We start from the raw sequence: 24,341 nt of genomic DNA, 5'->3' as shown, positions 1-24,341 counted from the left end.
TCGAATCCGAATGAATAGTAATGGATAAAATATATAATTTCGTTGTATTGATGCGATGAGAGATAGTGTACGTTTGCGGAGTCTCCACTCCGTAAGAGAGAGAGCGACCCTATTGCGGCACCATGATGGTGGGTGTCTACTCCAAAGCAGCTGACAACCCGAAAGATTGACAGCTCCATGGATCTAACGGAGAAACAAAAACCATATATATGCCTAGCCCAAGTAAACAAACATGAACGACCCGAATCCCAGGCCGTATCAACCGCTATTGATGCAATTCCAGATGATGAAATCTGACAGTCCTAGTTTGTACGTATGAGGTGGAAATGATAGGGACGCCCGCTCTTTGGCCATGATCCCTGAATGATGAATGCCAAAATTGACACAAACGTCATGCGAAAGATGAAGGGTAAGAAAGGCGGAGAAACACAAGAGGCGCCACGGAAAAAAAAAAACACGCTCGAAGGAATAGCAGAGGGGGGTATCAACCGTGAGCATGTCCGATATCGATATAGTCTTCGTCATTTATGACCGTCGCATGCATCAGGCCAGTCACTTGACCTTCGTCCTCGTCCAACTCCTCGTCATCGTCATACATGGTAGCTTCGGTCATTTCGCGGGTAGAGTCAGGACTGTGGTTCAAGTAGTCCCGAAGTCGAGTGACACCTTCACCGCTAAAGACACAAAAGACCTCCCGTTGTTGTTGTGTAAACTCCGGAGGTGCTTCGCGGCAGAACCGGGTGACTTCTGGAGCCAAGAAAGCCTGCACACCAGTGAGACTGAGATGTGTGAGCCGAGGGCAATTATTGAGAAGAGCATGTATTCCCTGGGCAGCAGAATCAGTACTGGCAAAGACTGGGATGGAGACGACACTCGTCAAAGACTTACCGGCACTGTCAGGTGGACGCAGTAGCTGAGGTGCACTCGCTCCAAGCTACTAGTACCGAGAGGATCCGGGGACACCTTTGGCCGTGCCAGAGCCAAAATACTTTGATCCGTAATCAACTGACACTTGACCAGGCCGATTCGTCGAAGTTTAGGTAGAGTCGCCAGCTGTTGAACGCTGTTATCCGTTAAACGGTTGCAGCAAGCCAAGTCAATGTATCTGATCCGGTTGCAAGACTTCACCAGCTGTATTACTGCAGGATCAGTGATATTGGAGCAGTGACCCAGATGAACGTAGTGGAGGTTCTTTCCGAGCTTGCAGATGGCCTGCACCGCACGGTCTGTGATGAACCTACACTTGGCCAAGACCAGGTTCCGCAAGCGAGGCGCAGCGCCGACGATGCGCTCTACCGCATCATCTCTGACGTTCTCACATGCGGTCAGGTCCAGGATGCGGAGACTATCAAAGGAGAGGGACTCGGGAAGATTTAGGAATGCCGCATCGCTGATCTCGACGCAGTGGGCCAGCCGCAGTTCACGAAGGTTTCGAAGTGTGGTCAGGAGCGAGGTCACCGAGGGGTTTGTGACAAGTTTGCAGTCGTGCAGGTCGATTTCAAGGATAGCCGGACAGTTTTCTGCAAAGGATAGGATTGACCGATCCGTTACTTGGAAGACTCCATTAAGTTTCAGCTGGACCTGTTAGCATAGGTAATGTAAATCGATCAGACAAGAAAACAAACTCACTCGTTTTATCTGTCGGCAGTTCCGCGAGATGACAATCAGAGAGTCGTCGGTCACTTTGACACACCCGGTGATGTTAAGTCCTTGAAGCCTAGGGCAGTTCCTGGCAACAGTATATAGAGTATGGTCCGTAAGGTATCGTAGATCTGAGACATCCAGAGCCTGCAAATGCCGGTTGCCTTCCACCAGGTCCGAGACGCCCTTGTCCGTGAGCTTCGAACAATTCGTCAAGGTCAACCGCTCGATACGCTTGCACTGAGCAAAGGGGACGACAGTGCCATCGCTGACATCTTCCGTCAACGCAGAGAGATTGAGTCGTTTGATGAGCTCGGAGTATGCGAACAGACTATCCTGCTTTCCCACAGACGCTGTTACGCTCTTCAAGTTGTCCCAGTTATTGCACGACGGCCGATGCCACAGTATCCCGACGCAGTTGGCAGCCCACCCTCGGCATACCAGCATGCAACTCAGCAGATCCGCAGTCGAACTGAGCTTCGCGAAAATCGAGATAAGGAGCTCCGGCGGTAGACGTCCGATCGGCGGAAGGACTGTGTTTCTTATATTCTGGTCGCGAGGCTCGCGGAAGTTCCCCACCCCGAGGGAAGACTGCGAATCGTTGGCCTGGGCCATGAAGAAGTCGGTATCATCATCGACGGTGCGATCGGGAGAGGTGGATGACGAGGACTCGGAGGGAACTTCACTCGAGAAGCGAAGTGGTTGCCGTGAGCGGGGCATTCTGGATTGATGGTGTGAAGCCTGGGGAGGTCTTATGATGAGAGATGTCTGATCAAGGTTCTCCAGCAGCATGAGATATGCTATTCATGAGTATCTTGGATCATGAAAAGATACCGCTGCTAGCACAAATCCGTTAGCTCGAAGGCGTGAAGACTTTCGTTTCGGTATCCCTTGAAGAAACCAGCAGACCCTGTAAGCAAGCCGGAAGGGGGAAAGAAAGCGAAAGCACGGCGCCGTCCAACTCAACCAATGAAACCCCGTCGCAGCGTTTAGGGGAAAGGGACGAGCAGACAGGGAATAGAAAGCAGGTATCAATAGGAACGCGCGTCCGAGCGTGCCTGCAGCAGTTGCACAATAATCCGGAAGGCAAGGGAGGGGCTGAGGAGCGGAGAATGGAGGTGTTGGCGGATGGATTGTCCAAGGAAACGACAAACGCAGAGTGACAGACGGTGATGGAGTTATCGAGATTGATGCTTAGAGCATCTTCCATCCGGTCTATGCGTATGACAGAAGACTGTAGATATGGGTGGGAAGGATCTAGTTATCAACCCAAAGAGCTGTTTGATCAGGCGGCTATGGGACGAGAGTCAGCGCAGGGTCGGCGGCGGCTGCCAAAAGTGATGGATGATTATTCGATGGAGGCAAATAAGAAGGATGGTTTAGTCCCGCCTCTAAACCTCCAAGGTTGGGTCGACTTTCTTTGTGACTTTGCGGGATTATCAATTGTACCTTGAATTTTTTTGATCCTGGAATATAGCTGGAATTCCCAGATTATACGACATGCGATGCAATAGAGTCACGGATATAGGATCAAAGTGAAGGTACAGGCGTGATGCTTATTTTGCGCACCGATCAGCAGTGAATGAAATAGTAGATGGGGGCCTTCTACTATCCCTCCCTTACTATATTCAGAGAAAGGCTTGTCCAAGGTCCTTGGGATTGACATGTATCAAATCCAGGATCCAAAAATATATCGCTAAGAACAATGTGATCGCCGCAAGCCCCAGTCTTCATTGGCGCTGGCAACATGAAGCGATTGGCTTTGCTGGAGGCAACCTTCGAGACATCCCCATCAACCATGATAGTACGTATCCCTATTCACTATCTACTTCCTCTCATTATCAAGATTAGATACTTGGAATGCATCTTGCAGGGTCGCATGCCATCATAGGCTTGGCGGCCGTGGGTCCCATAGAGATTAGTCTCGATAGTGGGAGAAAGTTTGGATTTAGTGTCTGCCACCAGAAAGGGGCAGACCCAAGGATATATCCATTGCGACTGTGACTTACGAAACATACGAAGTGCTCGAAAAAGATTGCGAATGGAGTACAGGGAATTGTTCGGATTTCTGCTTCATTCCTCGCATAGAAACGACTTTGCGCTCCGTGAGGGTCGGGGTAGAGTTCTATGGCATATACCCTCAGGAGCACTCACAACCTCGTATTCTCCACGAGATGACTCTACCTTGGCCGACACTGGTCATGTTCGACTCCCCCCTTTTGCCCATTCTCGAAGGACATTCTTCCTCACTTTCCCCGTACTCGTCTTGGGAAGCTCCGCCACCACTTCCACCTCCCGAGGGACCATGAACTTGCTGATCGCACGGTGATTTTTGGCCCACGCGATCACTTCTTTCCCATCTAGCTGCTTCCCCTGCTTCACAGTCACAAATGCCTTGGGTCGCTCGCCCCAGTGTGTGTCCGGAACCGCCACAACTCCGGCTTCGAGGATGTCGGGGTGGGTAACGAGCATCGACTCGAGAGCGACGGATGATATGTTCTCGCCTCCTGTTCAGCCTTGGTCAGCATTGGGTTGACCGAGCCACGCCGAGGACGGATATTGCCTACCACTGATGATGATGTCCTTTGCTCGGTCCAAGATCTGGATTGCTCCGTCTGGGTGCCAAACCGCCAGGTCCCCAGAGTGCAAGACGCCCCCAGCGAAGAGCTTTCGCGTGGCCTCGGCGTCTTTGTAGTACCCCCGGGAGCAGATGTTGCCAACAAAGGCGATCTCTCCTATCTCTTGGCCGTCCTGCTGGACGTCGATAATGGTTCCTTCTGGCACGTCCGTCTTAATGACTCGGACGGGCAAACTAGTCAAGAAGCCATGTCCTTGTCTCGCCATCTTCTTGTATTTCTCTTCCGCCGGCAGTTGATCCCATTGGGGCATGTAGTAACCCTTGGTAATCGGCCCATATGTCTCCGTCATCCCGTACACATGCACCGGGTGCAAGTTCAGGTTGGTCATCTGCTCGAAGAGATGTGGGGTCGGTGGGCTGGCCGCTACGGTGACTTGGACCGGCCGTGGAAGCCGTTCGGCCTCGTTGGCAGCACACAGCAAGGTATTCACCGTTGGAGCCGCGTTGAAATGGGTGATGTGTTCTTGCTTCAGCAATCTCCAAATCTCCGGATAATCGATCTTTCGCAGGCAGTAATGGGTGCCACGGACGGCGGTCACTGCCCAGGGAAATGTCCAGCCTGGAAGAGTCAGTCGGATGACAACAGGCTAACGACATTGGAACAGAGGATATAACTAACCCATTGCATGAAACATAGGTAAAGTCCATAGATAACGGCAGCGGCCCTGTTGCAAATTCAGGCCAGACTCGATCACATTGGCCAAGGCAGCTAGGTAGCAGCCACGGTGCGTGAACTCGACGCCTTTGGGACGGGCCGTTGTGCCACTGGTATAAGCAAGAGCAACGACATCATCCTCGGAAGCAGCCTGGCTTTCCAGCCCATCCCAGCCTTTTGCGCCTGTATCAATGTCATACTTGAGACCTTGTAACACAGCCTCATCGAAAGGACCGGAGAGTTGGCCTTCCGTAGCATCTGTGTCCGTGTCGACTATGATAGGAATGTTCGGCTTTGCCGCTCGATATGCCTGAAGCAGTGGTAGGTATTCTTTGTCCACAATGATGACCTCGGCATCCGAGTGCGTGAAGATATAGGCGATATCATCTTCTTTGAGTCGGTAATTGACAGCTGATTGATGTCAATGTCAACATCTGCTGCAGGTAATGTGGAGCAGAGCTTGTCCTTACCAACGTTGATTGCTCCAGCAGCAGCTATCCCAAAGATAGACTCCAAAAAGGCAGGGGTGTTCGGACACAGAATGCCAACCCGCTTGAACCCATGCTTCTTAAGATAGTATGCAAGGCCTCTAGCACGATCTGCAGTCTCAATATACGTCCTTCGCAGAATCTGATTGTTTGACGTAACATGATAGATGGCTTCAGCCTATCAGCCACCGGTTTTCCCCAGTCAGTTCAATGAAACCAAAACAGTCGCTGTTTACAAAATCATCGGCGCAAAGAAAGAAAGCCTCACATCAGGTTCAATCGCCGCAGCACGGGGCAAGAAGAATGTGGGCGAGAGCGTATGGTAGTTGATGCGATGCACCTGCGGAGCAGGGTCCTTGGTCTCCGAGGATGCAAAATGGCCCAGTAGACCCGACAAGCGAGTCTTGACAGATGACATGATTAGCGGCTTGGAGGCGGTAGCCAACAAAAGAGTCCAGATTCACAAATCTACAAGAAACCAAGTACTTCCAGTTCCAGGTGTATATAATTGTTGCTGCTGCTTGGATTCGCGGAACAAGGGAAGCACCATACAACAAGCAGCCGAATTGGAGACAGAAATGCGGGGATGATCGGCTGCTAGACTGCTTTGGACCGCGGAGAAGTTGGCTTACCCGCAGCCTACAAAGCGGGATGCGGGTGACTGACTGGCTACACAACTTCCACAGGCCTCTGTTTCAGTCCAATTATCCTTGGTACAATTAGAAGCAGAATGCATTGAAGGAGAATGAAATAAGAACCCAATGACCAGTTCTGTGCCGGATTATACTCTGTACTGCAAAGTCTACCCCAGCTTATCCGTCGCGTGTCTTTAAGGGTAACCAATCAACCTAGGCCTGGACAGGCTCACTCCGGTAAGACACTGCAGTCATTGCACACCCAATACCGATTACCGAGCGGCCATACTTAATACTACGTAGGTAGTAGTCAATGCATAGTATGGTACTCTATGACATCGTACAACTTCAGACAGATATACTAGGGCCCAGAAAGTTAGGCGCTTAAGTGATCCGCACTCGATCCGCACTCCGTACGCCCGTAACATCCGAGGCTGGCCATTCATGAATTGAGTTGTGTCGAATTGACCTCGGACGACTACGCTCATCGACATACAATGAATCTAACCTTATACTCAGAAGAACGATGGAACAATGGAACAAAGAAAGGACAGAAAGGAGCATTGTCAATGGTCATGAGAGTCATTCTTAACTCGAGAAAATCTTTGGATTAAACCGCGACGGCGCGAAATAACGGTCAGCTATTTTGAACAACCTTTCATCCCAAGCGACTCCGTATTTTTTACTTTTGAATATGAAATCGGTTCCTGTAGCCTCCATGTCCGTCACAACATGAACATTTGTGGTAATGCATGATGAGGTAGGGACAAGGGAAAAAAGGTCGATCGGTTTGCCGTCCAACCTCGCTGAAAGATAAACCGTTTGCGATCCCAACCCAACCCATCACTGAGACAAGCAACCAACCGCGCAACGAGGTATCTAATATCCGTACTCAGCAAGCTGGCTCTTGGTCTTCTCGTCAACACCTGCCGACTTCTGGGCGGAGACGAGCTGGCGGCGAGCGGCCTTCTTGCGCTCGTAGTATGCACTGCTCTTAACCTTTCTCCGCTCCTCAAGTCTAAAGAATCATCCATTAGCCATGTCCACACCACCAGATAACCAAAGATCCAAAGCGATAAATACGCACCTGGCAACAACGTCCTGGTACTTCCAGCCAACCTCGTGGCTGAGTCTACCGACGGTGCAGTACTTGCGGCCGGGGCGGAGTCTGAGGACACGCAGAGCCTGGGGAACGACGACGCGCTTCTTCTTGTCGTAGGGGGGAGGAACACCCTCGAAGACCTTGAGTCTCTCCAGAGCAGCAGCACCGCGGGGGGTCTTGTGGGGGATCATTCCGCGGACGGCCTTGTAGAAGATGCGGGAGGGAGCACGGAAGTGGAAGGGACCACCACGAGTAGGGTTGAAACGAGTCATCTTGCGAAGGTAGGCGTGGTACTTCACTGTATCATCGAAAGTGACCATGTCAGCTCTTTGCTCCGAAACCAGCGTCAAACATAGCAACTCCAATTTCTCCACATCTCGGCATATCCCTGCCTCATCCTCCTCTTGCGCCATATATTGAAAGGGGATGCAAAAACGAATCTGATCACGTACGCTTCGCACGGAAGAACTCGCCGGAGATGTTGAGGGCTTCACATCTCACAACGACGATCTTCTGGCCGTTAAGCAGCTGCTTAGCAACAGTGCTGGCCAGGCGACCAAGAAGGTGTCCCTTGCCGTCAATGACGACCTGCGAATTTCCCAGCACAAGTCAGCGATCACTGTAGTTGTAGATAACATTGACCATATCTCTCTTCCTCGAAATCTCCAAAGCACAAATGACAACGAGGTTTTCCGGCGGTATGCATGTGAAAGGGGGTACGCACGACTGGCTCGATGGAGGACATCCTGCTCTTCTGTCACCGTCTGAAAAGGATAATATCCAGCGAAAGGAAGAGCGCTGCTCTAGGATACTCCCTTGGGATGTATGTTGTCGGCGGTTGTTGTCGTCGTTGTGGTCGAGTTCAACGCACACAACGAAGTCGGATGGTTCGCAGGTTAGATCGCTAAGCGAAGCTACTACCCTTTGTGTGGAAAGGCCATTTGAGGGCCACAGCCCTAACCCGGTCCAATCCCGTGGCTCGAGATCACGTGAACCGCCTCTTTTGCCCTCTGCTCTATTCCAGCCCAGTTTGACCATTTCTGGGTCCAGAAGACAAATTGTTCCTTGATAGGCCAGTCTCAGACTGTTCCACCAAAAAGCAGCACTTAGTTGTCTTTTTATTATTGTGGTTTATCTACTCCGTAGGTTGTCGCCGGTGATGTCAATGTCTTCGTTCGGCAGGCCGACTCCGGCGTCTATCCAGAGCCGCTCTCTTCAGCTTAATTAGATCGCAACGTCAAATTCAATCAATGGAATGAGAGGCATTGACATCCTTATGGTCTTACAGCCATAGCTTCTGATACCTATTTTGATTGAGCTCAAGGTAATCAACGATCGGCCAACGGTCAAATCTCATGAAGATTTCTTGGCATCATCTATATGTATTCAATGCTTCATGTTGACTAAGATTGGTCGACGTCTTACCTGACGCTCATATCATGATATTCGGGGTTGAAATTGCGGACAAAGATCATGAGAAGTCCGCTCATTAACAGCTGAGTCTATAAGTATCCAAAGCTCAAACACATTTTATTCTCTACTAGTCCTCGTGTGTCGAAACCCACTTCGAAGCCTTGTATGAGTCATGTTGGTTCGTGTTTGCTATATACAACCCAGTTCCATTGAAAAAACTGTGCTACTGCTACATTATCTCCAGCTTTGAACAGTCAACCTTGTTGCAAAGGTCGAATCACAACGGAGCAGGCTTGTTTACAGCCTTACGACGACTGATGAGGCTTCGAAAGACGCGCTTCGTTTGTGTCTCTGACACGCACGGATACACGCCATCAGAAGCAGGGTTCAAACTACCAGCGGGAGATATCTTGATTCATGCAGGAGATCTTACGAACCAAGGCAGTCTATCCGAGTTGCGCAAAACGATCGAATGGATTTCCGAGGCTGACTATGAGGTCAAGATAGTTGTCTGCGGTTAGTCTGCCTGATGGGAATGAATATTTCAAACCAACCTCATGCGGCAGTCATGAATGTTTACTGATTAGTGGAATTCTCCAGGCAATCATGATATTACGTTAGACACAAGCTTTTATGCCAAATACGGATCGACCTTCCATAATCAGCATCCAGAAAGCTCCGAGCAATGCATTGAAGTTGTGAGGGCAGGATCACCCTCGATACTATTTCTCCAGCACCAGTCAGCACTAGTCCGCTTGACCCGGGCCGACGGCCCCAAGACCACATTTAAAGTATTTGGCTCGCCCTACTCCCAGTTCATCGGGAACTGGGCATTCGGATACGAGTCGGCCGACGCTGCTGCGCTCTGGGGGCAGATTCCATTGGACGCTGACATTGTCGTCACGCATTCGCCGCCTCATTCTCACTGTGACAGTCTGAGCACTGGCGAGCTCGTCGGGTGCAAGGCCCTGCGTCAGGCATTGAGCAAGGTGAGACCTCTGCTTGCCGTTTGCGGCCATGTACATCATGCGCGAGGCTATGAGAGGGTCAAATGGTCCTCACCATCGTCATCCAATGTCGGACCGGAACAAACCGAGCATCAGGCTATGCGAGGTGTCCTGCCTCCTCTAGGAAGCAAGAAGCAAAGCCTAGTTGATTTAACGGGCAAAAGGGCCGAGCGTCTGGACAACGATGGCTACTCTGTCGATGCGAACCCAAATTTGCCGACGGCACCATTCATACCGTCAGAGAATGCCCTGCTATTGCCCTCAATCACAGCCTCCGCACCCATGATGCCCGACAGTCCGAAGCAGAGTCGAATTTCGCCTTTTCCGTCCCTTTCGAGCTCAATCGAGGACACTCGCACTGACGAAATCCGGTTCCGAAGAAAGGAGACGTGCATCGTCAACGCCGCTATCATGGCAAGCAACTGGCCGCACCGAGGGGGGAGGAAATTCCATCCTCCTATTGTAGTTGACCTGGAGCTGCCGACCTGGACAGAACCTGAGTAGGTTCAGTCAACTTACAACTCTTGTAGTTTGGGTATATCTACCAAGTATTCCAGTCCTCGAAGTCTATTCGTTGAACTATGAACTGTTATGCTCTGTGCGGCTCGCAGCGACAATGGAGCTTTGACCTACAGTCGGCGAATAGATAGACTACATTTCGGGGTGTTGTGTAGCTGCCTTGATGAGCTCGATGACATTCTGGCAAGCAGAGCAAGGCCTCGGGCTATCTTCATTACATCATTTCTTCAAGATATTAGATGTATCTGCAGCCTTTGAGCACACGGTCATCACCACCACATGACAAATGACGACTTGAAGACCACGAAACAAAGCACTCTATCATTCCACCATAGACATTTACTGAAACCTGATCAAGCGACTTTCTACCCGATGAACATTATCAATACTGATGAATGTCTAAAGGTCATCCGCAAGAACCCTCCATCACCTGATCGAGTAATGTCACCAGCTCGAGGCCGACCATACCCAAGGAGAGCGCTTGTTACCGCCATATGAATGGCGGAGGAAATCTAGCGCGGTGATGAGTATCTTGATCTTTCTACCAGAGGCAGATACTTTGTAGTTGACGAAGTCAAGATTATGATCCCACTAAGAGACCACACGAATTGGGTCTCCTTGTCGCAAGGTCTTAGACTATCTCAGGCAGGCCATCAGGCCTACAATCCGGCCTCGTAGAGAAGTACCTAGTCTACAGCGTGAAAAATACAGGATCACAGAAGGGTTTAGTTAGCGTCTTATACGACAAATCTCGACTCATCATGACCAAGTCCCCAGAGCTGAGGTTTCATCAGCAGCTAAGATCTTATCTAAACATCCAGCCATAAAAAACAGTTTTCAGCAGTTCGTATCCAACCTCCTCTGTGAATGCTGACTGCTGAGCAGAAGCGTGGACCCAGCTGAATACCATACTCCGTATCGGTATTCGTTCCAGTTTCTATCAGCACCGCGGTCAGCGCCACCTGCTGGGGTTGGCGCGCTAGCCTTGGATTAATTAATCGCTCCTGAGTGGGTCGACACTAAGTCTCTCTTGGGGTCTTTGATTGTTCCGAGTGGAGGAAGAATCTCGATGGATGGATAACTAGCCGCCAATTGATAAGATTGTTCAGAACTTCAGATGCGCCTGGCCAGATCGGGGGTTGACTCTAGTGGGAGTCGTGACTCGTGGCCGTACTCAGTAGTAGCTTAGTTGTCTACGACACGACCGTTGCCGGCAGGAAATCGCTCCTGGGGGTAGCTGCGATGTTCGGAGGAACTGGAGCTGCCCTTGTTTGGGTAAATGCAGTCAGTGCCTGGATATGTTCTATTTCTAGGTCCCTTGGGTAGACTGCGCCTTGTAGTACCCCACATTTTAAGTACATTGATGCGGCAAGCCATGGATCGCCTATTTCTGGTGCGGGCAGAGCAGTTGATTTTCCTTGCAAGAAAGTACTTTGTGAATGCCAGGAGATCATATGTACAGCGTCCATATTGATAATTCATTAAAGCTAATTACTATCATATCAGTTGATGATCATCGAAATGATACAGGCGGAGGCTGAAGAAACTACAGGCCACATGGTCAGCCACTAGTACTTACTCCTTCATCCCAGTGCTCAATTCAGTGTTTCGATAGACTCCGGGCTTCTGTGACAGCTTCGCATCGTTGCCATCGGTCATTTGGATGAAAATACATCCCACACACTAGAAAATGTGACATTGCCATTATTCTCACCGGTGGATGGGCCCCTGAGCCTGTGACTGGATATGCGCGACCATGGAAGGTGAAGCAGCAGCCATGCACGCTAATGCCGGGGCAATCATCACTGCATGGCAAAGGCGTGCAGATGGTTGGCTCGTTTCTGGAACGGACCTCCTGTGCAGATGACTCTCCCAGGAACCAATTATGCTTCCAGAAGCGTCCACTTCATGTTTCGAAAGCGCTCGGAGCTTTGGGGATGGCATATTGTCACAGCAGGGATGGGATAGGCCAACTGGCAAAGTAGGGTGATAGCCATTACCAGGTCCGGTCTGTCAGATTACGCTGTGGTTCGAGCTTCTGGAGGAGTCAGCCACATCAAAGGATGTTTATCCGCTCTTCCCTTCGTCCTGTTCGCCTCAATGGATCGCCAAAGCCCTGGAAGCCTAATGCTATGAATGCGGTTGAGCAGACACTAGAAATTAGCCGCTCATGCAAGGACCATCCAATTGTCCAAACCCAAACCATGAAAAAAGACACCATCCGCTTGGACATCTCAGCATTCTCAGGCGGCTCAGGCCTCAGGTACTGCTATCGGCGGAAGTGTCACGGAACCGGCCGGGAGCCACCCACGGGACCAGTTTCACGCGAGCGAGGATCGGATCGATGATGGTTGTAGCCGTGGATACGTTGGAAACATCAGCCAACGACAATTCAATGTTCCTGGATAAAAGGTCGCATGTAAAACTAACTCCGCACATGAGAGATGTGATGACTCTGATGCTCCACTACTCCTGATTAGCGAATAAGGCGCAAGACCACAGAAGCTCTCAGAAAGGAAAATCAAGGGGAATGATGAACCTGTCTCTGTACTCCGTATTGTGGGACAAGAGCCGTGAGGGACCGGGTGAGCCAATTCTAGACTGCGAGTGCAGCAACCACCTGCGATGGGTGAGGCAAGATGCAGAGAGGCGTACCATCAAAAACAGGGCCACACGGCGATGTGATTGGATGTATAGGTCGACCCCGGCAAAGGCGAAAGTGATGATGGCACTTTGTCAGCCTATTAGGAGGAGAGATCATCGGGCGAAAATCGAGGACATGCGAAGTGTGGCCAGTGTTGCAGCCAGTCAGTCACAGCTGGCGCCAAAATACTAGTGCGGGGTTTTCTGTTCCATCGTCTCTTTGCATGACATGGCTGCAGCGGAGTCCTCTGAAAGGATAGCGGTGGTCAGACTGCATGCTGGAGGTGATGTCCCCTGGAAGCTGATTAGTTCATGTTGAGATAGAACACTATCCAGTCATGATGGAGCATGGAGGGGTACTCTGAAATTGCCCCGCAAGCCCTGGCTGATGACGGTTGGCTGCACTGCTGCTGGCTGGCTGCTCATCTGCCAAAGAAATGTCAGTACACCGGAGGATCATCAGGATTAGGTGGTTTCTCGCACCAAAGGGGAGGTATCCCCATTTTCTGTTGTCCTGCAGACCCTCCCAGAAAGCTGGAGCGAGGAACTGAGTTTATTCAGTACTAGACGAGAGCAAAATAAGGCGAGTAGAGAGATCACTGGTGCTCTTATTGGCATATGGGTATGCTCTTGGTCAAATATACTACTGCTGCTCACGGGGTGATAGCATCTCTAACAAATATGTAGTGTTGCAAGTAAGTACAGGGCTGTTGCTGAGTCTTGTTAGTGCACAGCATCGTCAATCATCCATCATACTCATCTCCATCGTCTCTCCAGCCTGATTCAAGGCTGAGTATTTATTTGTATCACATCTGTTCCTGATTTCCATTCAGCAGGACTGGTACCTAGAGCATCCTTCTCAGGATCTCTAGCAACCTGACTCTAGTCAATTGATTTTATGATATCCAATATAATTGATTCTCTTCTAGACTAGCTATATATCACTTCATCCTCATTCAATGCATGGCCGCTCCCTGAATCGTCAAAACCTTCTCCAATTGTCCGCGTTAATTGTCATTATCATTACTATCTATCAAATATCCTCCGCTTCTTTGGAGTCTCCAACAGACCAACTTTGAGCCAGACCAAGCGGGTCCCTAAACGTGGTTTCACTTTCGTCCTCTTCTTCTCGTCTTCGATAATAATAATTATCAATTAATCGATCTATCCACTTCCCAGCTACTCCGCCCACCTTTTGACCGCTAATTCGAATTGAGATCATCCCTTCCCCGGCAACCAAACGAGCAAAAGAAGAGAATCATTTGGATACTTAGAAAGAGACGACCCCGGGGGCACGCTCACTCTCTTATGTGTGATCTTTTGCTGAGCCTTCACTACCTGATTCCTACCAGCAGCGCTGCATCTTCCAAGTACCAACACCAATACCAACACCATCATCATTGTCATTATCATTATCATTATCATTGCACCAATCTCGTATCCCATTCCAACCCAACCTGCAGAGGAAGCGTCCCGATCGAACTCCATTTGTTCCTTCACCTCCTGTGGCATCATCGAGCATCTTCCACCTCGCTCTTCTTGACTTTCATCGTCATCACCGTCATAACTAGAGTACTCTCATCATTACTCATCTTGATTCATCTTTGAGGTGTTCGCCTACAATTCTGACTAAGAGTGGTGCCACTTCACCGACGTCGACAACCAGCGTGGCGCAGTCCATATTGTTCTTGGGGCCTTCACTGCTGGCCCTCAAACCCGTCCAATTCAAACTTTTCTCTCCGGCCTGTCCCTTTTTCGCCTTTTGAATTTTTCTCCGAGTGTGATACTATTATTCTAATTTGCACTGCTACTACCACTTTCGCCCCTCTATCTGACCAACAAATCAAGGGTGTCGGAGAAAAATACCCACGGAAATCCAGACCCAACTATCCACTCCTGATCCAAGAGGTGGCTCCTTTTTATATTAATATTAGTTCTGCCTCTTCCAATCATTGTCTTTCTGGCTGTCGTGGTTTTCAGGGCCGATTCCCCGTGGTTGTTCCCTTGCCTTGTCGTGTTCTTATTGCTGATCTCTCGCTTTTCCCACCCCCATATATTGCTCTCAGACCAGATTACATGATCCTCTTGTGAGCATTCTGCCGTCTTCGCCGACATTCTTAGATGAATTGGTCGTGTCTTGTGCCAGGAATCTGGATAACGAACCATTGATCGTCACGAGAACCCACGTCACGGTCGTCACCCCATCGCATCCGCCCACCTTATCCACCCGTACCTAGGTCGGCCCAGGTACACTCCCGTGCTTCCCACCGCCTCTCGCCTCTTCCATACCGCTCCCCTTGGACTACCATTTTGCTTTATCAACTCACCATTTCGCCTCTGGTACATCAATTCATTTTTATTTTCTTCATTCTATATCATTCATCGGATCATCACGCATTGTTGATGTTTTTCAATCGAATATTGATTTCCTCACATCATGCTATCGGCACCAGATATCGATCCATATGCTGTCCTAGGAGTTCAGAAGGATGCGACGCTCGCTGAGATCAAGTCCGCTCATCGAAAACTGGTCCTCAAGTGCCACCCGGACAAGGTCAAGGATGAGTCTCAACGCAGCAAAGCTCAAGATGAGTTCCAGCGGGTACAGCAGGCCTACGAGCTTCTTTCTGACGAGACGAAGAGAACCAAGTACGATCAAAAGGTTCGTCTGGCCGAACTCCGGCGCGAAATGGCGCGCGAAGGTTCCGCTGGCGGCTCATTCCCATATTCGTCCCCCCGTGGTAGCGGTACCTCCCGGGAGTATCGCGACGGGCGATATTATGAAGAGAGAAAGCCGGCCGATGCGGCTTTCTTTGAAGATGAGCTTCGGTACACGGAGGAGCCCCGCCCGATGTCCCGCAAGTACGACGAGTTCGAACGACGACGACCACGGACAAAGACGACCGAAGAAAAGAAGAAGTCCAAGGCGGTTCCCCTTGATAATCTTCGCACGGCGAAAGATACGGCTCGCGACAGCGTTAAATCGACCCACTCCAGTCGGGCCAAATACCGTACCAAGGAACGGCGGCGGGAAGCTTACGAAAAGTATGAACGGGCGGGACCGTACTACGACTCCGAAGGTGACTCCGACGATGCTTCGGATTCCAGTGCATCGTCCATCTATGTGAAAGTTAAGCGCCCTTCTGAGTCAAAAAGGAGTCGCGATTCGACGTCGAGAAAGACCAAATCGACTGATTCAAGCCGTCGTGCCGAGCGCGCACGGTACGATGACGATGATGACTATTCAGATGCGTGGGACTCCAAGCACGAGAAACTGCACACAACCGCACAGGATTATATTCTTCGCTCCAAAGCTGTACCTGCGGAGAGCGACCGGAGACATCGATCGTCTCGTTCCCCCCTCCGCCACCATGGCTACGAGTCTGCGGACCCCGAGCCATCGTCCCGGCGTCCCGGCCGCTCAAGCCGTTCGAGCCGGGAGGATGTGCGCCCTTCAACATCCCGCAACGGATCCTACGAACATCTGGAGCCTCAGCCCCGCACCTACGAGACCAAGAGACCCAGCATGCCAACGGCTGCCACCTCTCCGAGCATCAAGGTACCCTCTAGCACCGTCCGGCCGTCTATTCAAACTTCGCGATCTGCATCGAGTGCACAATCTCAATCTCGTTCGAGACGAGAGCCCAATCGGGTAGAACAAGTTCTCCTGAACATGGTTCGAAGTTCGACCAAGCCAAGGGGCGTGGAGAGGTATGATTCGGGCTATTCGAGTCCCGGTACTCCAGAAATGGCACCGGGGGATAGTCCTACCAAGACCTCCACGCGCTACAAGATCAAAGAGCAAGATACGGTTGTGGTCGAACCGGTCATGCCGCCGCCGCCCACCAGTTCGTCGAGACACTCGAGAGCGTACTCACCGCCACGCGCAGAACGCCTTTCGACCTCGACTCGATCCGCACCGAAACCGGTGCGGAGTAGCACCACCTACGCTTACACTCCTGAACCGTCGTCTCGCTACGAAAGCACTCGCCCGAGTGCTTCTAGACAGTCCTCAACAAGGCTCTTCGGCGAAGTCGAGTACAGCACGCATCCCAAGGACAAGGACATCAAGTATGCCCGCGAAATCCGGCCCGAGCACGTCATCTACACCCGGGATGCCTATCCTCGCCAGCACTACGACGAATATCGTCAACCCCCGGCACCACGGCGCCAATCCACCTATGCTTAATGAATGCACGACCGCACGATAACGACAGAAACCACATCATGTTGCAGCCTTTTCTTATTCTTTCTCTCCATCTTCTCAATCTCGCTGCAGGGCGGTGAAAGTCCTTGGACAGCTTCATTCTAGGTGGCTCAATTTTCTTTCGCTGATACTCTAGACGCCATGGATCGGTCTTGTGTTATCCGAGTCATCTCACTAATCGGCGTTGAGCGTCCGTCTGATTCTTTATTTTTTTGCCCCAATTTATCCTTCTTGCCTATATTTTTTTTCAGAGTTTTTGACAATTACCTAACACCATCACGCATGCGGTGGACTTCCAATCTATTGATCACATCGATCACATCACATTTGTTGGCGCACGGACTGGCTCTTGATCCTGAATGCATTTGAACCGATATGATACTGATACTGAACTGGGGGGCAGGACTAGGGAGCAAATGATGAATATCTATTATGACGATTAACGAATCACCTTGGGAGGAATAGCATAGCACCTATCTACATTTACAGAAATTGAACACTGGTCAGTGGCCTGCTTCATACTATCTCGTTTGTAAACTCGTCATCTACCTATTGTTGGTGTCACCTGAGGTCAAACAAGAAAAAAACTATCGGGAGTTTAAGGTTGGCTGGTGCCTGAACGCAGGATAGATGACATCAATTCTGCACATCACCCCCAAGGAAAACAACAGTAGGCATGTGGATCTAAATACCTTCCCTTACCTTACCCTGTGGTATGTTGAGTCTACCCCAGGTTAATGATCCGATACCGAACATGCTCGTGACATCATATGGAATCATTGCTGCCTTGGATATGATGACACATGACCAGCCACACGACACTTTTTCCCACCCCTCAAAAACTGCGCCAACTAGGAAAAGCGCTCTGGTTTTCCTAACTCCTGTATTATACGGGTCGTTGTACGGCAAAGCCAGGGAGCTGCTGCTATCCAAAGCCTTCTGCTATGCCCCGCAGCTGGGTGAACACATACACCCGCGGCATATCCCCCATACATTCCACATAAGGGAGTGAGTGATACATGAGTCCTCTGCCATTTGCTCTAGCGATTGTTCTCCGTTCCCCGCGAGGCGGAGCGATACAGGAAGGGATCAGTCCCACCGGGCCAGAATTGATTCGATGAACGGGGTAAATGCAGCATTTGTATGTTTTATCAATTGAACCTTATGTTTGGTACTACAGTAGGAATGAGTGATGACAGATCTTAATCTGGTAGTCGATGTCATAGGGGTTGTGTTTGTCTGAAGCTTGCTACTGTACGACCCTACAGGCGTCTCGGAACACCTGCTCATCACATCCAGTCAATTCCTAACCTGAATCTAATGGGCGAAGCATATGGCAAGAGAGACAACCACAGTGAAAGGGTATGTGTGCAATGGAAAGTAGGCCAGAGTTCCAATTGTATGAAGAAAAAGTATAATTTTGCCCACCAACAGTTGAAGATGATAGAGGATGCTGTGGCAATGACTTTCAGAGGTATTACTGCGTCAATATTTGATGTGTGTCTTCTATAAACATGAATTCCCAACGTATCCTGCTGCTCATCAAGGCTCGGACCAGTCGGCCTGATCCGTCACCGATTCTGACCCGTCTTTTGAGTATGTAACTCGGAGACGAAGGCGAAGCTTGGGTGGGAGTGCCTAGATGTTGTTAGCTATGAGCTGACTGGCGAGTCTCAAATGCCGATAAACTTACACCACTGAGGGCTGCAATCTTTAGCATCTGCACGCCTTCGTCTCCCGCAGAAAGCTCAGATTTGTTGATCGCGCTAAGTTGAAGCCGTTGACTCTTGGGCACCGCAGCTTGTAACCCGACATTGGAGAATTGACTAAAGTCTGAGATATTGCGGAATCGGGCCTGGATCTGTGCATTCCCGTTACCGCCCCGCTGCACTTGCAAGGTAAGAGTAAGGTCGTTCTTGTTGTATGCCGTATGAACCGCCGCAGCCGACGGTGATGGGGCTGGGGATGGGGCGGATCCGAGTCCGCCAAGTATATCCACAGATGCGGATGCCGGCTCCGCTGGGCGTGGTGAGGGGGTAGCTCCGTTTGATGAACCGAACAGATCCATGATGGCGCTCGTGTTGACGGACTGGGCAGGTGCGTGTGCGGCCTGGAAAGCGGGCGAAGAGATGCCAGAGTCTCCACCGAGGATGTCCGCGAGCAGGTCTGCGGTGTTTTGAGAACCGTTGGCCGTCGGGCTCGTTGCTGGAACATCGGCGCCGCCCATGAGATCGACGAGCAGATCCTGCTCGGCCTGCTTGGCAGGCTTCTTCGACTTGTCTTTGAGAAGCTTACTCTGGCGCTTCTTGGAGGGAGCACCAAGGACCCTCTGTTCCTCGCGGATCTCGGGAGGTGGCATCCGTTCCAGCACACCTCTGCGAATTTGATCGTAGCCGAATAGGTTGGTATATTCGACCGCTCGCTGTTGGATCTCCACGCTCAGATCGGCGGTCCGGCTGTTGAGGAAACGGCGGAGACGCTCTATCTGCGCAGGATCTGTCATGCGCACGGTGAGCTTCATCGATGCCGTCGTAATATACTCAATCACAGTCTGCGTCGCGTATGTGCTGTTGAGAATATTGTTGAAGAGGTCAACAATGTCGCTTTCCTTGACCTCCTTGACGAGTTCCTCTTCCTCATACTGACCACCACGGAGCAAGCTATCACCATATTCACCAATGACCCAGGTTGCCGCAAGCGTCAACCCCTCTTGAGAGATATCCTCTTTCAGGGATGTGTAGAGCTTTTGCACGCAGTACGTCTGCAACTCCGGCGTGGTGGCGATCAGGCGCACAAACGACGACAGGATTTGTTCCTTGACGTACGCACCGGCCAGCTTGAGGACACGCAGAATGGTGTCGACGTGCCAGCGCTTGTTAGGGGCGAATCGATCAGCAGCGATACCAATCTGGGTTGTCATGGCTGGCTTGAACTCGTTGTCGGCAACCTCTAAGAAAGCGAGCAGTTCCCGGACGAGGACACGCACGTTCGACTCGTTGATCAGCATGAAGCTCAGGTCGAGGGCTCGTCGCCTGATGCTGATATCCGGGTCACGGAGACATTCCAGGATGGTGTTGCGGTGTCTCTGAACAGCATTGGGCTCGATCGCTACCACCTTATTCAGGGTATTGAGCGCAACGTAACGAATGTTGTTGTCTTTGTTGGAGAGGAATTTTCCAAGGATATTGACACCCAAGACGCGCAAACCAGAGTCGGCCTCGATGTCAAGAATGGTGAGAACGGCCTCGTAAAGAATAGCGTTGCCTACGTTTTTGGTGGAATCGGTGTTGGTAGCCACCTGGGCCAGAATGTCGTTGATCGACTCGCTGGTTGCCGCATCCCCTCTTCCGAGGACTTTCAATAAGCGGAGTATCTTGACCTGAAGGAACGGGTCCGTGATGCCCGAGACATCGTGCTCGGGAGCGTAACCGGAGGTCGTCAGTCCTTTCAAGGCACGGACAAGACCGGGGGCCAAGGGCCGGAACATCTCAATCACGCCCTCTTGCCCTTCCTCGGCCTCCTCGGCCTCGCACATGTCTATTACCAAGGTCAAGCCGCACAGTAGCACGCCGTGGTTTCGGTCCGACAACAAGGCCTTGGCCTTCTCGAGGAAATGTTCCTGCAAGTCTGGAACCTTACGGCAGATACGCATGGCACACAATGCTGCCTTCCGCCGGATGTAGGGATTGGCTGTGGAGAGGAGGGACTCGACTTCGGTGAACAGATCTCGAGACATCTCGACGGAAGCGATGTTGCCCAGGGCACATAGCGCGAGACCGACGATATATTGGTTGGAATGGTTGAGATCACTGAATCCTGTCAGCCAGGACACTCCGCAAAGCAGCAAGCAGTTGCCGAGACAAAGACCCACTTCTTCAATGAGTTGGTCACCAAGGTCAACACTTCCTGATTCTCATCCAGCAGCAGCATGGTACCCAGGTACCCCAGCCGCTTGTCGGCGAATCGATGGGACGCCAACAGTTTCAGGCATTCGATCTGACCAAAGTGTGTTCGTTCCCCAAGGGTGAAAAGATAGAGTAGTTTGGCGACATTGTTTCTCCTGCAAGCATCATGTATGAGATGGTTGTCCGGCAGAAATCACAAGGTGCTGGTGTATGGTGTATAATGCTGACCGGACTCCCGAATCATGGCTCTCTTCTCTGAACGACGCACGAATAGCGGCACTTTCTTTTTGGATCACTGCTCGTTCATCGGCAATCGTCTTGGCCGATCGAACATTCCGGATAAATTGTTTGACTGTTTCGAGCCCGCAAGTGCGGCGACAAATCGGTTAGTGATTCATTTGCCAGCTCAGAGAAGGGGGGTGGGGGGTTCACGGAGGGCAAACACATACGGGATGTCATGGCGGTCGCAAGGACCCCCGAACGGGGAGGAAGATAAAAGGATGTAGGGGTTGCGACGATCGGAGGAAGACAGGGAAATTAAGAAGAAGAGAGGGGTTGCGAAGAAACCTGTCTGCGCACTACCCGAAATCGAACGAGAGGATGACTTTCTTGGACAATATTGTGATAGCTGCCCTTCTAAGGGAGCATGTCGAGCCTCGCCCGTCCTTTGCTCGATCTGGCACTCTTGGCAGCCTCTTGTTTGGGCTTAGCGTCCCTCGTGCCCTGACTGGATCACGTGGGGTCCTCTCGTGATAAGCTCTCCATGTGGCAGCCTAGGAAGTAAGGCATCAACTTGGATGCCTCAGCCCTCAGGAAACAATCAATACCACGTATTGTAAACATAATACCGGAATTCGGTCGAGTCGCGGCTCCGTTCCGATTACTACGAAGGATCAACAATATTATGATGATGGCTATGAAGCGATGACGTGAGCCGCGTTGGATCCATCCATATATCCATAATTCCATATCGTATCCGTATAGATATCTCCCTCTAAACCATAAACCATGGGGGCAGAGCTATTCCGGCTTCAGAACACTGCCGTTGCCCTGCTGTGCCTTGGAACTCCGGTCGATCCGCTACTTTGATGTGAAAGAATTCCTCCTTTTCCGTCCGTCGTTGGTCCCTGCGCAGATCATCAGTCTTACTCAAGTTCCGACTCTCAAACTGTGGTTGATGGTAGGATCCACAAACAATACACATGACACATATCGTCAATTCCTCTTTCCTTCAGGTTCCGAACTCTTATCATATATAACTTCCTCAGAACCTCCTTTGCGGTTGATGTGGGAACAATATCGATGTGAACTTCGTTACTCTTGGCCCTCGTCATCAGGATGTCCACTGCCGTCTTACAGCGCAATGGCAACGGGTTGCCACGCGCGCGCGCTGTGAAAAAGGCCGAGGAGGGTGTTGTGACACCTACTTTAGATAGAATCGCATCTGTTGATTCAAGGTTGGCAGGACTTACATCAAAGAGAAAATGCACTGAAACTTGTGCTAACTTCTTCGGATCAGTGGTCGCTCAACCCCCATCGCCGATGATGCGCCCCCCTCAGTACATTCGATATCTACCGCCAGAAAACAGGCGCGAGCTCGGACTCGCTTGTTCTACACCATCAATTATACTCCTCGCGTATCGCATTTCGACCCCAGAAGCGACCATCACAATTTCCGCGGCTTCTTCACCCTGTTCTGGATTGCGCTGTTTATCATGGTGGTCACGACTGTGCTCCGGAATATCAAGGATACTGGTTCCCCATTGAGAGTGAGGATGTGGGGTCTGCTGTCGGCGAACGTGTGGGAATTGGGCCTCAGCGACCTCGCGATGGTTGTCAGCAGTGGGCTCGTCGTGCCGCTACATCATCTGTTTAGGAGCAACGGTTTGCTGCGGTGGGGGCGCGCTGGTATGATTGTGCAGAGTCTCTTCGAAGCAACATGGCTTGTGCTGTGGATCAAGTGAGTGCGCCAAGCTCAAGCCGGATACCTGGAATCTAATAAAGTCTCTAGCTGGCCTTTTATGATGCGCTGGACCTGGACAGCCCAAGTTTTCTTGACTCTACATACCCTTGTCTTTCTCATGAAGATGCATTCATATGCGTTCTACAATGGACATCTGAGCGAAACGGAGCGTCGACTGGCTTCACTAGATAAACCTGGCTCGGTTTCACTCGATGCAGCGGTCCGATACCCAGACCCGGAACCTCGCGGACACCCGACACACCCGCATAGCGGCCGTACACGATCTAAATCGGTCACCGAATTGCGCGAGGATCTGGCGTCTGAATTAACTTCACCCCTGGGACGCGTGACCTATCCACAGAACCTCTCCCTCACCAACTACCTCGACTACATCTTCTGCCCGACGCTCTGCTATGAGCTGGAATACCCTCGGAACAAGAACAGACAATGGACTGAGTTGGCCGCCAAAGCTCTGGCGGTCTTCGGCTGCATCTTCCTCCTAACCCTGACGAGCGAGGAATTTATCGTGCCTGTCCTGAGCGAGGCCAGTGCCGAACTACACCTGGTACACGGCGCCTCCGAAAAGGCATTGATCCTGGCCGAGACCATCAGCATGCTCCTGTTCCCATTCATGATCACATTCCTGTTAGTCTTTCTGGTCATCTTCGAGTACGTGCTCGGCGCATTCGCAGAGATCACCTGCTTCGCCGACCGCCAGTTCTACTCGGACTGGTGGAACTCCTCTGACTGGTACGTATCCTACAGCCGCCCCCGCCGGGCTACAACGACGCAATCTAACCAATGAGTGGTACAGGCTCGAATTCTCCCGCGAATGGAACATCCCCGTTCACCACTTCCTCCGCCGCCACGTCTACTTCCCTTCGCTGTCATACTTCTCCCAGCCCGTAGCCATGTTCATCACGTTCCTCGTGAGCTCCGTCTTCCACGAGCTCGTCATGGGCTGCATCACCAAGAAGTTGCGCGGCTACGGCTTCCTAGCCATGATGCTCCAGATGCCCATCGTGGCCGTCCAGCGGTCGCGATTCCTGCGGGGGAAGAGGACTCTTAACGTGCGTCTCCTGTTCTTCTCGATTATGGACTCGGCTTGCTAACTGCGTCTTGTGTTGTACATGTACAGAACGTCTTCTTCTGGCTATCTATGATAACTGGTCTGTCGATGGTGAGTTTTGCCACTCCTGCCTGTTGATGCATTCGCTGACGTTGTCTAGATGTGTGCTCTGTATGTCCTGGTTTGATGTGAATGATATACATTGGGGGCGGTAGAACGGCGGCTCTTTCAGTTACTTGTACTATAGTGTATGTAGTAGAATTGGTTATATACCCTCTTGTTGAAAGTGTACGAAGTGTACCCAACTGATAGATTGTAATTCGTAGTACAGTCTTATAATTGACAATGGAAATGATACCCACCTCTTATTCCGGTCGTAATCAAGGCCTAGCTGGATAGAAGGGGCATACGGTCCCCAAAACCTCGGTTTGACACAAAAATCATCGGTCTCGTATG

General features: G+C 51.0%; 7 protein-coding genes across 7 annotated transcripts; 3 read left to right on the top strand and 4 right to left on the bottom strand.

Moving 5' to 3' along the window:
- Positions 1-484: 484 nt before the first annotated feature.
- On the bottom strand, positions 485-2,088 carry CDV56_105186 (putative ubiquitin ligase complex F-box protein GRR1; the record flags this gene model as incomplete). The annotated part of the gene is made up of 3 exons (XM_026758805.1): positions 485-826; positions 889-1,575; positions 1,630-2,088. 3 exons carry the CDS (start codon positions 2,086-2,088, stop codon positions 485-487), a joined length of 1,488 nt encoding a protein of 495 aa, XP_026612236.1.
- A 1,752-nt stretch (positions 2,089-3,840) lies between these two features.
- On the bottom strand, positions 3,841-5,840 carry CDV56_104894 (putative AMP-binding domain protein; the record flags this gene model as incomplete). The annotated part of the gene is made up of 5 exons (XM_026758513.1): positions 3,841-4,148; positions 4,209-4,838; positions 4,899-5,345; positions 5,405-5,600; positions 5,691-5,840. The coding sequence occupies 5 exons, from the start codon at positions 5,838-5,840 to the stop codon at positions 3,841-3,843; spliced, it is 1,731 nt and encodes a 576-aa protein (XP_026612235.1).
- A 1,096-nt stretch (positions 5,841-6,936) lies between these two features.
- CRP46 (60S ribosomal protein uL13) lies at positions 6,937-7,904 on the bottom strand (the record flags this gene model as incomplete). The annotated part of the gene is made up of 4 exons (XM_026758329.1): positions 6,937-7,075; positions 7,145-7,457; positions 7,612-7,747; positions 7,884-7,904. 4 exons carry the CDS (start codon positions 7,902-7,904, stop codon positions 6,937-6,939), a joined length of 609 nt encoding a protein of 202 aa, XP_026612234.1.
- Positions 7,905-8,889: 985 nt separating this feature from the next.
- Positions 8,890-10,083, top strand: CDV56_104530 (metallophosphatase domain-containing protein; the record flags this gene model as incomplete). Its single annotated transcript, XM_026758149.1, has 2 exons — positions 8,890-9,088; positions 9,194-10,083. The coding sequence occupies 2 exons, from the start codon at positions 8,890-8,892 to the stop codon at positions 10,081-10,083; spliced, it is 1,089 nt and encodes a 362-aa protein (XP_026612233.1).
- A 5,095-nt stretch (positions 10,084-15,178) lies between these two features.
- Positions 15,179-16,930, top strand: CDV56_103856 (uncharacterized protein; the record flags this gene model as incomplete). The annotated part of the gene is made up of 1 exon (XM_026757475.1): positions 15,179-16,930. One exon carries the CDS (start codon positions 15,179-15,181, stop codon positions 16,928-16,930), a length of 1,752 nt encoding a protein of 583 aa, XP_026612232.1.
- A 1,560-nt stretch (positions 16,931-18,490) lies between these two features.
- On the bottom strand, positions 18,491-21,312 carry CDV56_103410 (AP-1 complex subunit gamma; the record flags this gene model as incomplete). Its single annotated transcript, XM_026757029.1, has 5 exons — positions 18,491-18,586; positions 18,642-20,757; positions 20,820-21,008; positions 21,082-21,205; positions 21,303-21,312. 5 exons carry the CDS (start codon positions 21,310-21,312, stop codon positions 18,491-18,493), a joined length of 2,535 nt encoding a protein of 844 aa, XP_026612231.1.
- An 879-nt stretch (positions 21,313-22,191) lies between these two features.
- On the top strand, positions 22,192-23,928 carry CDV56_103114 (putative sterol o-acyltransferase (APE2); the record flags this gene model as incomplete). The annotated part of the gene is made up of 4 exons (XM_026756733.1): positions 22,192-22,310; positions 22,373-22,813; positions 22,865-23,566; positions 23,631-23,928. 4 exons carry the CDS (start codon positions 22,192-22,194, stop codon positions 23,926-23,928), a joined length of 1,560 nt encoding a protein of 519 aa, XP_026612230.1.
- Between the last annotated feature and the right edge of the window lie 413 nt (positions 23,929-24,341).

This window comes from Aspergillus thermomutatus, assembly GCF_002237265.1.
Source record: "Aspergillus thermomutatus strain HMR AF 39 chromosome Unknown NODE_182, whole genome shotgun sequence".
In the NCBI taxonomy this organism is placed as follows: Eukaryota; Fungi; Ascomycota; class Eurotiomycetes; order Eurotiales; family Aspergillaceae; genus Aspergillus; species Aspergillus thermomutatus.
The sequence above is the reverse complement of the archived record's forward strand: the minus strand, read 5'-3'. Positions and strand labels throughout refer to the sequence as shown.